We start from the raw sequence: 13661 nt of genomic DNA, 5'->3' as shown, positions 1-13661 counted from the left end.
TATCATTTGCTCAATTAATGAGCCATATAATGACCCATATATGTTGGGAAGTGTGGACACACATCTACCTCTTTGTTGTTGTTGTTTGCATTTAATATCACAGACAGTAAGAGCCCATTGTGAGACGTGAAAATCAGCTTGTAATGTCAGTGACTCAAAAGAATCTACTGTAAACAAATTGTATTACCTGCATAAAAATGTTATTTAGATCATTTACAGGGGAACAAATATTATGTATAGAGAGAACACCAGTGGCCCTAAAACAGACCCTTGAGGAGCCTGTTTACAGATTGTTATAAATTTGGAGTCCAATTCTGCATATCTGCACACTTGTTTACTTTTACTTTTACAAGGAACTCTTCTTATCCTTATGTCTCTACTCTCCTAAGCCACTGGTCCAGCCTTCTGTGTCTGGCTCTCCCTCTATTAAGTCATAACGGTTTAGCCTGGGTTTGATCAGTAACAGCATTCTTGCGTGGCTGATGTTGTGGTCTGATGACACTTCAAAAGTTTGGATTAGGCCAAGTAGATTAATGGGATATTGCTTCATTATGGTGACCAAATTTGCTGTCTTTCACCAAAATATAATGTGCACGGGATGGATTTTACACACACATACACACAAAGCGACTGATGTGCACAAAGTAAGCTGGCGAGCCATCATGCGGTCATTCTGTCTTTCACAGCCTTTCCACATAAATTCCCAGCATGTCACTGGCTGTTTCCAAAGGGAAAAAAACACTCTATCATTAGAGTCATCACAAGTGTGAGATATCAGATTTACGACGTGGAAAGAAACACATTCAGATGCTGTTAGAATTTAGCTCATTGCTGACTCAGATCACTTTAAAGATCCACAGGAAACGTCTTAAGTATAACTCACTTCAGTGTCGCACCTCCTTCTTTTGTCTCAGGGTGCTGTTGTGTCCAATTTGGCCGCCTTCTTACTGGACCATGTGGGCTTAATGAGTGAGATGATGTCACCATTGTACTAAGCAGTGATGTAATGAAGCAGTGTTAAAAAACTTGGCTGGTGTGACACACTAAATACTTCTCTTTAAGAGGGATTGAAATGTGCTTAAACTCACATGCGCACAAAAGTACAGATAATAAGGCTATATAGCTTAGTTTCTGGCTGTTTTGTTGATGTACTAGTGCAAAAATCACATTTTGAAAACTAGCTGTGTCAACCCAGATTTCCTTGTAACAGTTTTTTAATTAGCTCGACCTGGAAAGTGGTTTAAAATTGGAGTGATTTTGCTGACAAGTTTTCTAAATTTATGAGCTGCATTGCCACAGCATGAAGTTAAGCTCTTCAGCATGTCGAATGAAAGGTGGATTAGGTGACCAATTATCACAGCTGTGCTGTGCATTTCTAGAATTTTAAATCATCTGGCAGCCCACTTAATTATTTTAATTATTTAGTTTTTTTTATAACTGAAAACTGCACTACTGTCATCATGTTATAATCATAATTTCCATCATCTTAAGGCTGGATAAATGATAACAGGTAGATACACATTCTTGTTGAGAAGGTGTGAGAAAGTTTATTCTTATTCTTATGTGAAATCACAAATAAATGAAGCTACCTGTTTTAGACCTTCCACCATGCTTTGGATGGTTTGGTTTTTGCCTTAAATGGTTGAAGCTAAAGTCAAGGCTGTTTTTAGAGTAATTTCATGAATACCTTACAGAAAAACTGAGACTGAAATTTGGAATCATACAGTTTATTAGAACATAACAGGACCACCCAGCCTGTCCGTTCGATGGTTGGCAGTGGCAGTTGGTCCACCACTTTGGTCCAGGCTGAATGTCTCTGCAACTGATAGAGGATGAATCCTAATGGAAGTTGATGAACCATTTACTTCTCATCCAGTGTGACAAGCAGGTCAAAAAAACAAAAAATCCAATTTGGTACGGACATTCATGTTTCCCAGATGATGTATGCTATTAAATTGATCCCCTGACTTTTCATCTACTGCTACCAGCATGTTGACATTTAGGATTTAGAGTGAAAAAATTGGACTATTGGACAGATTAGAATGAGATGAAAAGATGCCCAGATATTCATGCCCCCCACAGGAAATGTAATAACTTTGGTGATTCCTTGACATTTTCTGTAGCGCTGTCATCAGTTTATAATTTCAATCTGTCCAATTCTTTGGTTTAGGAACTGTAAACATACTGTAATGACTTTGCCATCAGGCTCAGCTGTACTTGTGTTTTGTGCTAATGTTAGCATACTAAATTAAGACATGTTAATATTGTTGTTTTTAGTATGTTATCATATTGATGTTAGCATTTAGCTCAAAGCATAAATACAGCCTCACAAAGCTGCTAGCATGGCTGTAGATACTTTACTTTTAGACTGATTTTTTTTTTTTTTTTTTTCACAGCCATCCGAGTGATTTGAAACATCGTTTTCATCGCCACCACTCATCCAGCAGTCTACATGGCAGCTTCAATCACAACCACGTCCAGGACACCAGTCTGCCATTGGTGGCTGAAGAGCAAGATGAACACCACGATAACAAAGGGCCGGTATACGACCCCAAACAAGATGTGTTTGTCAGCCTGTTTGTAAGTTTCCTATGTTTTGGCTTTTCAATCTGTCTTTCTAGTTCTCTTTTACACACTTCCTTTAGCCTACTTTTCGTTTCAATTTGAGAAGCAGAGATCTGAGAGATATAAGATCTGGGTGATGATAGACTGTGATGTAGTTGAAAAAGTGCAGGCAGACAGCACGGTTTACCAAAGCTAAAGTAAATGATTAAACACTTCTGACAAGAATCCACCAGGATAATTGAACTCAGCTATCTAAATGGACAAAGATAAAAGGAATGTTGAGCTGTCTTGTTTTAGGTTATGGTTTGCATTAAGTTCTAAGAATCACCAGTAAGCATAGATTTAATCATGATTACACTAAATTCCTGATGTGAGGCCTGTGGCTCTTGCATTGTTCTTTGAAACACTCCTCCATGAGGTCAGAAGTCGTGTAGGTAGTTCTTGAAGTTGGAGAAAGCAAGTCTCCCTGTGCCACATGTGTTAAATTACGTCCTTAGTCAGCTTACAGGTGCTTCTAGTTAAAACTTCTTGATGCATTAACTGTGAAAACTTAATGTTCCCCATGGCGTAAAATGTTGGCAAATTTAAAACAGCCTATTAAAAAAAAATCGGTACAAACATAAAGAACCAGTCATCCGGCTGTGCGATTTAAAATGAATTGCACAGGGGCATAAGAATATTATAGTTCATAGTTCATACAGTACATACATTGCTATTCCCACAATAACTCCACATTATTGGTCCCATGCAACATTATGGTGTCACATCATGTTATTCGGAACAATAATGTGGATAATCTGTGTACTGTTCTTCCTCCAAGAAATCTCTCCACCCTTTGCCTCCTGAGAGCCATCCAGCTGCAGCCAGATCTATGAAACTGCTCGCCAAGATTCCCAAAGATGCTGAAGCTGTCATTGTTTTAGTTGGTAAGCTATGGGATTTTTGACAAAGTAGATTAGTTAGAGGCATTATTTATTTTTATTCTATTCTGTGTTTTTATAAAGTACTAAGAGACAGTGATTTGCTTGTTGTAAGTTACCCACTTGGCTTGGTCTCAAACATAAAAATAAAAAAAATTCAATTATATCAGTATAAGATTGTAGTCATTTTATACCAACAATGGTGCCTACTACTGTGTATTCCGATCAGCTTTTGGCTTTGCTGTAGTTTGTGGTGTTACGCTGCTGTTAATGTAAAGTCAGCATTTCTGCAGCTGCTGTGGACCTGGAAACTTTTGCCATAAAGCTGTAGGACGTCTTGATATTTGCCTTAACAACAAATAAACACAACAAAAGAATTCAAACAGCAGCAGATTCATTGCTGTTAAGCTATTTGATAATAAACAGACAATAAATGTTCTATTAGCAGTCAGATTGTGTTATCATAAATGTCACCCTTAATGTGAAGATGTGAGAAATCACAAATAAATCAACATGTTGTGGGTTTTTTTTTTATTTTATTTTATTTTTTTTTTACTGTTCCTGTCAGGCTGTGTTGAGTTTCTGGAGCAGCCAGCCATGGCCTTTGTTAGACTAAACGAGGCAGTGCTTCTGGAGTCGGTGCTGGAGGTTCCCGTCCCTGTTCGCTTTATTTTCGTCCTGCTTGGTCCCAGCCAGTCCAACGTGGACTATCATGAGATTGGAAGGTCCTTCTCCACGCTCATGTCTGACAAGGTAGATATGAATATTCCACATATCAGTCAGATCACCAAAGGTTTTAGTCACAAAACAAAGTAAAATAACAAACAGATCCAGTACCAGTTTTCACTGAAATTGGATTTAAAAAATGGGGTTTTCTTGCAAAGAGGAAGCTTAGAAAATCCCATTATTGGGAAGTGTAGAGTAAAATGGAGAGTCATATATCTCAGTTATGCTCTGCCACTGATATTTTTCTTGAGTTAATCATCTTGACTGCATGGCCCACTATGTGGCTGTTAGTGACACCTGTGAGTTGAATAATTGTTTGAAGTAATTTTCTAATAACTAATAACTTGGACATTCAGAATATAGCACCTCTCACTTCTTCCATATACTTTATATATAAACTCCTGTTTAGCTCGAATGGCCTTTTATCAGCATTCTGGTGCTGACATTCATTGTTCATCCTGCTGTAGAACTTCCACGAGGTGGCCTACTTTGCTGACGACAGACAGGACCTGCTGAATGGTATCAATGAATTCTTGGACTACAGCATCGTCATTCCGCCCTCAGATGTGGAAGGCAAAGACCTCCTGAAGACGGTGGCTGACTTCCAGAAGCAGATGATGCGCAAGAGGAAGGAAAGAGAACTTAAGAAGCACCACTCTATATATGGAGTGGAGAACATGGACAACAAAGGTACTCAGTCAAGTCCTAAAGAAAATCTCCAGTTACTTGGTTTGAAGGATGTGTTGGTTAGACTGACAGTATTTCTAGATTATGTGTTAGGGAAAAGATAACAGTAACAGTAACTAATTAGATGATTGCTTTTAAAAAGGTAATCCACCTGTTTAAAGGTCCAAACAGTAATGTTTTACAGTATAAGTTTGAAGTATATTCACATGAATAACTAAGAGTTTGATGTTATTATTATATGTTAATTATAAATGAAGTGCCACCATAGTGGGCGCTAAAGTCAGAAGCAGCTTAAAGAATAAGGATGGCGTGATTAGAGTTTTTAAATTACAATTATGAACAAACCGCATGAAGAGACTGAACCCAACAATGCAATAATAATGTAAAACAGCTAGACCGCTGGGTATTTATTCCTCAGTAAGGCGTAAATAGTGCATTTGTTGTGAACTGTTTTCATCTGTGCATTAATACTGCAATAATAACAGTATTTAGAGCAGCAGGATGGTGAATGTGGGATTGACTCAAAATAAATTGCAGAGCCTATGTTCACTGAAATGAAGAAACATGTCGCCCAGGGCAACCATGTGGCTCATTGATGTGGTTTTAATCTTTTCAGGACAACAATGGAGCTCTATTGCAGTTTAATAAGATATATCAGATTGTAGCTACACAGACAATACTTGTTAGAGAATATTACCATGGTTTTCATTTAAAGGGTGATAGTGAGTTGTAATCTTATGTTTTAGGTTTTGGTGGTGACTTGATATTTTGATCTCAGATTGTGCCTTTAATGCCTATTGTTGACTTATTGTTTTAATAATATGATTATAATCAGTAGAAGCTTCTTTTATGTAATTGAGTGTGTAACAAACCCGTTAGATGTGAGTCCAGAGGAGGAGGAGGAGGGAGACCAGGAGGTGGACCCATTAAAGCGTTCAGGGATCCCTTTTGGAGGCCTGATCCACGACATCCGCCGCCGCTACCCGCACTATGTCAGCGACTTGAAAGACGCCCTGGACATGCAGTGCATCGCTGCCGTCATCTTCATCTATTTTGCTGCACTGTCGCCTACTATAACCTTCGGTGGCCTGCTGGGTACGCTCAAACTATGAACAACATGGACACATTTAGTTTCTTGTCATTTTGATATTCGTTCTCTTAATATGTTTACCACGTGTTTTTGCATACAGGAGAGAAAACGGAGGGCATGATGGGAGTGACCGAGCTTATCGTTTCAACCGCAACTCTTGGAGTTATATTCTCACTGTTTGCTGGTCAGCCTCTTCTCATCATAGGCTTCTCAGGACCCTTACTGGTGTTTGAAGAAGCTTTCTACAAGGTAGTTTAGCTGAAAACACAGAAATTGTATATGTGTCCTATAGCAGCTGCTACACATAAACTCCAGTTTATATTTGATTTGAAGAGATTACATAATTCCTTAAAATGTGTTTAATGTCCCAGGAACCTAAATAACTTATTCAAAAACAGAATTTCATCATGATAAATTATGTTGCAGTTTTTTCTGATTGTTCAGGCACTATCTTTGAAACTATGGGCTATTTTTGCAAAACTCTACACACTAACCACCAACCCAGAAAAACATTATATTTCCCTTGCAAAAGCAAACAATTCTTGCAAAACTCCTCAGACTGTTTTAAAAACTTGTATTTTTGCATCACACACACACAAACCATCATTTGAATAAGCACACAAAGTATCCAAAGGTATCCAAATGTGTAAAGTATGTATGTGTATTCTGAACATAACTCACTATCAATACAAATAAATATTCTACTGTAACACTCCCCAAACAACAAAAGTGCAGTAGAAAAAAAATTGTGGATCTGGCCATAAGACTTCATCCACATCACATGCAATGTTGTCTTGAGCCAGGCAGCATGGAAAGTATCGCCCAGAGTGCCGTATCCAGGCTTGGCATGATGTCCGTCCAATATTGGTCTCCATCGTTGTCCAAACCAAATGTTTACCTGTGGCCTATTTATAGTGTTCAAACTCTGATTTGTAAGTGAACTCATTATCTAAAAGCGTTTTCACATGTGTCAGTGTGGAAAGGCAATTGGCAAAATAGTGTAGCGATGTAGAGTCCAATGTTTTTACAAAAAGTGTGTTTTAAAATTACAAACTGAGTAAAAAGCAAAGAACATACATTCAGTTTGTCACACTTGTTAAATGCTTTGGCTACAAGCGTTCATGGAATCAGAGATAGTGCTTCAAGAATCACTGTCAGTGTTTAAGCATTCGGAAAAATCCGTAATGTTAAATTGAAAAGAAGGTTTTTATTTATTTTCTGTAAAACGAAATATTGCCAGAATTTATTTACCACCTCAAATGAAAGTGTTATATGATTACAATTTGTTTTCCCTGAACACATAATTATTATGTCTCTGTGTCTTTTCATTCAGTTTTGTCAGGCCCATGATTTTGAGTACCTCACTGGTCGAGTGTGGATTGGTTTCTGGCTCATCTTCATCGTCCTGGTGATTGTGGCAGCAGAGGGCAGCTTCCTTGTTCGCTACATCTCGCCTTTTACCCAGGAGATTTTTGCTTTCCTGATCTCCCTCATCTTCATCTATGAGACTTTCTCTAAACTCATCAAGGTAACTATTCCAGATATCACACAGCACACTGGGCTCTACAAGAATATGGACAGTAAAAGACACTTTTTTATATAAATGCTTCCCCCATTAGATGAAATTTTCTCAATTATTAATGTATTTTCAGTTTTGATGAATGTTGCATGTCCAGTGCTTTTAATGAAGTTAATAATCTCCAAAAATTAGGTTTAATCCTTGTTTCCCTAACTGCAAAAAGTCCCTACTGCCAGTCAATGATGGATGAATTGAGGCTCTTCTTGTTTCCAGGTGTTTAAGGAGCATCCACTGATGTCAACGTACCCAGCCAACATTGTCCCTACCCAATCTACTATGTTTCATGATGTCTTCAACCAGCCCAACACTGCTCTTCTGTCTCTGGTCCTCATGATGGGCACTTTCTTTGTTGCCTTCTTCCTCAGGAAGTTCCGAAACAGTCGATTTTTAGGTGGCAAGGTAATCTTTCAAAAACATATTCACACACTGTGAATGTCAGGCTATCTCATTGGCATTTAAAGGTACCCAGTGAAGCTTTTATTTAAAAAGATACATTTATACAGATACATCAATTTTTACATAATCCAGCATAATCCTTCTTCTTCGCTGTCTTGTCTGGAGCTTTGCTGTGCCCCTGGGAGTGTTACCGCCACCAACTGTTGAGCTGCGGAAAAAAAATCGATCTATTGCTCTACTTATGGTTAAAAAACAACACAAGGTGCCTTTAAATTCAATCTTAAAATCAACACAGATACACAAATGTGTATTGCCAATAAACCTTATATTTTCCTTTTTAGGTTTGTTTTGTGTATTTTCCTTCCACCTGTGGATGATGTCTAAATATAGATGATCACAAGATTTGGCTTAGCAAAGGTCCAACACTTCACAGAATATCCATCTTTGTAACATTCACAGTAAATGTCAGGTTTTATGGTGTGTATAGCCTCCTGAATAGTCCAATATTAAAAACAGATATACTGAAATGTTTTCATGCTTCAAACCCATACTGCAGTTTCCCATCGGGAGTGATAAAGTACACTATCATCTATCTATCTACTACTGCATATCTCTCTATACCAGCTCTCTACAGGCTCTCTAAATCTACTTCTCTATACCTATAAATTTTACTTGTAAACCATTATGCACACCAAAATAAAGCAGAAACACACTAGAAGCAAAAGTAGCATTTTTTCTGCCAACAGTAGCCCCTATAGACCCTGATGACATACAGTACTCTGCTGAATACTGTGTTGGATAGCATAAATTGTTTCATTTCTGGCTGAATGAAGACTTTACTGGCTTTATGTTTTTCTCCCCCAGGCTAGAAGAATCATTGGTGACTTTGGTATCCCCATCTCAATCTTAGTTTCAGTGTTGGTGGATTACTCTATTACTGACACATACACACAGGTAACTACACTGTCAATCACTTCAGTCACAGCAACAGTTATGTACAGTTTACAGCTCCAACATCAGAGTCATTTCTCGTTCAACCTGCTCATGTCTTGTCTTATTTACTTCTAGAAACTCAATGTGCCATCAGGGTTTTCAGTCACCTCCCCTGACAAGAGAGGTTGGTTCATCAGTCCCTTTGGTGACAAACAGCCCTTTCCCCCCTGGATGATGGGAGCATCTATTGTACCCGCCCTTCTTGTCTTCATCCTCATTTTCATGGAAACTCAGATCACTTCGTACGTACAGTACAGATTATCTATAGCGGTAATACTCTGGAAGGTATATATTTTATAAACTGGAACGTGCTTCACTGAATTTCCACCTCCCTCTCTGTTCTTTCAATCTCTCAGATTGATTGTCAGCAAGAAGGAGCGTCGCCTGGTTAAAGGCTCAGGCTTCCACTTGGATCTACTGCTTATTGTCATTCTGGGAGCCATCTGTCCACTTTTCGGCCTGCCGTGGCTCACTGCAGCGACTGTGCGCTCCGTCACTCATGTCAACGCCCTCACTGTCATGAGCAAAGCCACAGCGCCTGGAGAAAAGCCTGTGATCGAGGAGGTGAAGGAGCAGAGGGTGACCGGGCTTCTTGTGGCTGTGCTTGTTGGTAAGAGGAAAGCGGAAGGTCGGTTTGGAGTGTAGGCGGCTTTTTGGAGGAATGCTTCTTTTGAAACCCACAAGAAATGTTATTTTATCTAAAAGTGACACATGACGAGTTTTCTCATTAAATCACAGACAAGTTCATTTTTATGCTACATTCTTGTGTGCTGTTCAAATGCAAAATGCATACATCCCACCAGATTTCTGCAGTTTGATTTATGGTTCATGCTTCTCAAAGTTAAGTAAATCACATCAACACTCAACATGCATCTAAATTGAGCTGGAAAAACAGAATCTGACCTACTGACCAATTCCAGAACAATTATTCTTGTTTTGCTTTGGGGTCATTAGGGTTATATTTTTATCATTACTGTGCTGGAATTTCCAGGCAAGTAAGTTTCTTGAAAGGCACAAGAAACATGAGCTCAAAGGTACAGAATGGCAGACTGTAGGTCCTGCATGTCTAGACATTCATGACGCATGAATCAGCTCTCAGAATCAGTGTTCCCAAAGTAGTCTTAAGTACGGCTTAATCCAGTGTGGGTATGCTACCGTAATTAGTCATCATTGCTGAGCTTTTGTTTGATTGACATACTGTTTGAATTAGGAGTACAGCTTTATGGATTAGCCCAGAAATGTTTCAACCAAGGCAGTGAATGTGTTTCAAATAAATGGCATAATGTGCCTTGGTTGAATGAATAATTCTCCCCACAGTTGTAAATACTTGTGCATGTATGCAATGTAACTGGAAGAGTAATTCGATTTAAAAAGAAATACCTCTATCTCACCTTTAAGTCATCTCGGTCCATCAGGTATGTCCATAGTGATGACAGATGTGCTGCGCCTCATCCCTCTGGCTGTGCTATTTGGCATCTTCTTGTATATGGGGGTCACCTCTTTGACAGGCATCCAGCTATATGAGCGCATCACGCTTATGGTCACGCCTGCTAAGCACCACCCTGACCACATCTACGTTACCAAGGTAACACACACAATAAGAATGTTTAAATATTCTCATCTTCTGTTATTAATGGTGTGATGGAGAAACCAGACTGGGTCCATCCTTTACTGCTGAAAAACCTCACTCAGTACAGAAATGACTAATGAGGATCTGGGATATTGAGGATTTAAAGACATGCCTGCACTGACGCAAATTATTAGAAAGCTTTATAATGACAGAATCATATGTACAGGGCGGGGACCCCCCCCCAGAAAAAAAATTAAGTCGAGGTGGTAAGCCATCCAGATCCTGACACCTCACATCTCTTCATTAATCTCAGTAACAGATGACTGTCTAAACAATAACTACACTGATAAAATATGTGGCATTTGCTGTATGAAATACAAGTTGTTATTGGAGATGATCCCCCAATACATAACACTACACAGATATGAATAATCAGATTGCATGTCCATGTTCCATATAAACATCATATCCAGATTACGATGAAAACCAGGATAGGACCAGAACAAACAACAGGGACACTACATATAAACACACTCAGTGACGTAATATTTACAAGTCACTGCTAAGACCTTTGGGTTGAGTTTGGGGGCTGCTGCAATGTGGAGTAAAAGCAGAGTAGGAATTTCTGGCACTACCTCACCCACTTCCAAGGTGCATAAAACAGATACAAAGTCTGAAAAGGTCAAAACGTCCAGCAACACTTGTTGCATAACAGAATAACTTTATTATGAGACCAGTACAGGGTCAGAATGTGGAAACATGAATCAGCAAAGGTCAAAGGAAACAGATTTGTAGAAGCAGGTTTTCTATATTGCAAATAGAATACATTTTAAAGCTGAAAGTCTTAAGGGTGGCGAGGCCAAAATAATAAATAAAACTGTTTTAAAAATGGAAATATGAAAAAAAAATGGCAACAGACCCATAGAAAACCACAACCAGACTACAACAACCTACATGTTTGTGTCTAAAATGTTACAGCAGTACTGTGACAAAAGTAGAAAAGACACAAAAGATACAATTGCTCTCAAAGAGGGGACTGCAAAGATGGACAAAAAGAGTGTACTTTAGCACTACATTCACCAACCACATCCAGCACAGCTACTGATCAGGAGGACTGACACCAACTATAGCCCCTACAAATACCTTATGTCTTAAAAGTCAGTAGAAGTGGTTTCATATTTTGGATTGAAAGTGTTTACATGTAAGATATTAAGTTTATCAAATGAAAAATCAAAGAAAAAGTTTACAGAAAATTCAGTTCCACTTGCATGTTGGACACAAATGATAAAATGCAGAATTGTCCACTAGATGGAGCCAAAAACATGTAAGATATTCTTCATGCATGGGAACAGTTAACTGGCGAGTGTGAACAGGATAATGTGTCTTTACATGTTTTGAGTATCTCTGTGTACGCTTGGTTCTTCTAACCATTACCCACCACGTGTGTGTGTTTTGCTTCAGGTGAAGACATGGCGTATGAACATGTTCACCATATTCCAGTTGGGGTGCATCGTGGCTCTGTGGGTAGTGAAGTCTACTGAGGCCTCCTTGGCGTTCCCCTTCGTCCTCATCATGACGGTGCCGCTGCGCCGCCTCATTCTCTCCCGGATTTTTGAGGAACGTGAGCTCCAGGCGGTAGGTTGGGTAGCAGAGGCCTTCCCGGCGTGTTTGAATCTGTGCCACGATCATCTGATCCCACATAGCCCAGGGATACTTATTTTACAACAAATTTAACAGTGGATGGATGTTGTTGTTTCATGTTTTTATTTCTGTCTAAAACTAACATCTCTTAAAGAAATGCTATAAATTAACTTTTCCCGTGAAATTCCTGATGATTTTCTCCCTATGATTGTGGACAGCTTTCTCATCCAAATATTTTCAAATGTTATAGAAATATTTATTTTTGCTCTGTGCTTTAGCCAGAAAAAGATTCACAGCCCATCCTGAACTCATGTTTTCTTGGTTAGATACCTTACACCCATACATATCATCACTGTCAGATTAAAACCTTCCATTTGTAAAATGTCAACCTCTTCAGGGGCTAGGATAAACAGCTTTTCTTTTCTTTCTTTTCAGTTCTTTGTTCCTAAGGTCTCATGAACAACTGGCATCGTAGAATTGCCTCAAACAAAATGAAGTAGTTGGATCTCCATGATGTCAGATCCCTCTCCCCTCTACCTTCACCCTTATATCAACCATATCAATCATATATGTACTTTTCACATTTTTGTTCTTTGCTTTGCTCTTCTCTACCAAACATGATATTTTATAGGAATCATACATATTTGGTACCTAAGGGTGCTTTCATACCTGTAATTTGGTTAATTTGGTTCGAACTAAGAAGAAAAATATTTATTGTTGCCTTTTAGTTCTGGTTAGCTTCATATTCACAATTACTTTTTACAAGGGAACCAAATGGAGTAAACCTGAAGCAATTTTTGGCAATGTCATCCTACGTTATCAGCGCTACATGAACCCAGAGACTGACAACAAGTCATTTAGCACTTTATTAATTTATACATTCATATTAATTTATTAAAATTAATGTATAAATATAGCTTCTCTGGTGTCACAAAGAACTCACAAAGAAATAAGTAATTATGAGTATTATTAGTCAAGACTGCACATGGACCTCCTTTACCATAAATAGTGACAAACAGGTAAAATCAGAACAGAAAAGAGTTTTTTATACAGTAATATTATGGGTGAATAGTTACTACGTTGTCGTCACATTTCATTCACCCCCTTTTTATTGGTGAAATGCTAAAATACATTGATAGGCCACAAGCTCAACACACCTTTGGTTAAACTCTTCACTTTCTGATGAATCAGAGACAATCTCTGCACCATGTAATGACGGGCATACATGTTGCTGTTATAACCTGATGTGTTGCATAAATATATGCAATATGCAAATCAAGAGATCACTCTCTTTATATTACACAACCAGCAAATGAATTCAGGCGTAGTTTAGCTTATGAATTCATTGTAAAATCGAAGGCCGCAAAGGATCACCAAACTCATGGTTCGGATCATATTGCGGTTTTGAATCACTGATCGGATCTTTTTTTTTTTTCCCAAAAAAAGGGAGACAAATATAACTTTACTTTCCATTATTCTGTAAAACATTTAAGC

The 13661-nt window shown here is 38.5% G+C and overlaps 1 protein-coding gene across 2 annotated transcripts in view; it reads left to right on the top strand.

The window, feature by feature from the left end:
* slc4a3 (solute carrier family 4 member 3) overlaps nucleotides 1–13661 on the top strand; it is a 60431-nt gene that overhangs the window by 40280 nt on the left and 6490 nt on the right. For both annotated transcript variants that reach the window (XM_042426547.1, XM_042426548.1), the window contains 13 exons: nucleotides 2397–2580; nucleotides 3386–3491; nucleotides 4054–4238; nucleotides 4679–4901; nucleotides 5778–5993; nucleotides 6089–6237; nucleotides 7322–7516; nucleotides 7781–7966; nucleotides 8828–8917; nucleotides 9032–9198; nucleotides 9313–9566; nucleotides 10372–10541; nucleotides 11988–12161. In XM_042426547.1, coding sequence (XP_042282481.1) covers nucleotides 2397–2580; nucleotides 3386–3491; nucleotides 4054–4238; nucleotides 4679–4901; nucleotides 5778–5993; nucleotides 6089–6237; nucleotides 7322–7516; nucleotides 7781–7966; nucleotides 8828–8917; nucleotides 9032–9198; nucleotides 9313–9566; nucleotides 10372–10541; nucleotides 11988–12161 — 2299 coding nt within the window. The remainder of the gene's footprint in view (nucleotides 1–2396; nucleotides 2581–3385; nucleotides 3492–4053; nucleotides 4239–4678; nucleotides 4902–5777; nucleotides 5994–6088; nucleotides 6238–7321; nucleotides 7517–7780; nucleotides 7967–8827; nucleotides 8918–9031; nucleotides 9199–9312; nucleotides 9567–10371; nucleotides 10542–11987; nucleotides 12162–13661) is intronic.

This window comes from Thunnus maccoyii, chromosome 11 (genome assembly GCF_910596095.1).
Source record: "Thunnus maccoyii chromosome 11, fThuMac1.1, whole genome shotgun sequence".
In the NCBI taxonomy this organism is placed as follows: Eukaryota; Metazoa; Chordata; class Actinopteri; order Scombriformes; family Scombridae; genus Thunnus; species Thunnus maccoyii.
The sequence above is the reverse complement of the archived record's forward strand: the minus strand, read 5'-3'. Positions and strand labels throughout refer to the sequence as shown.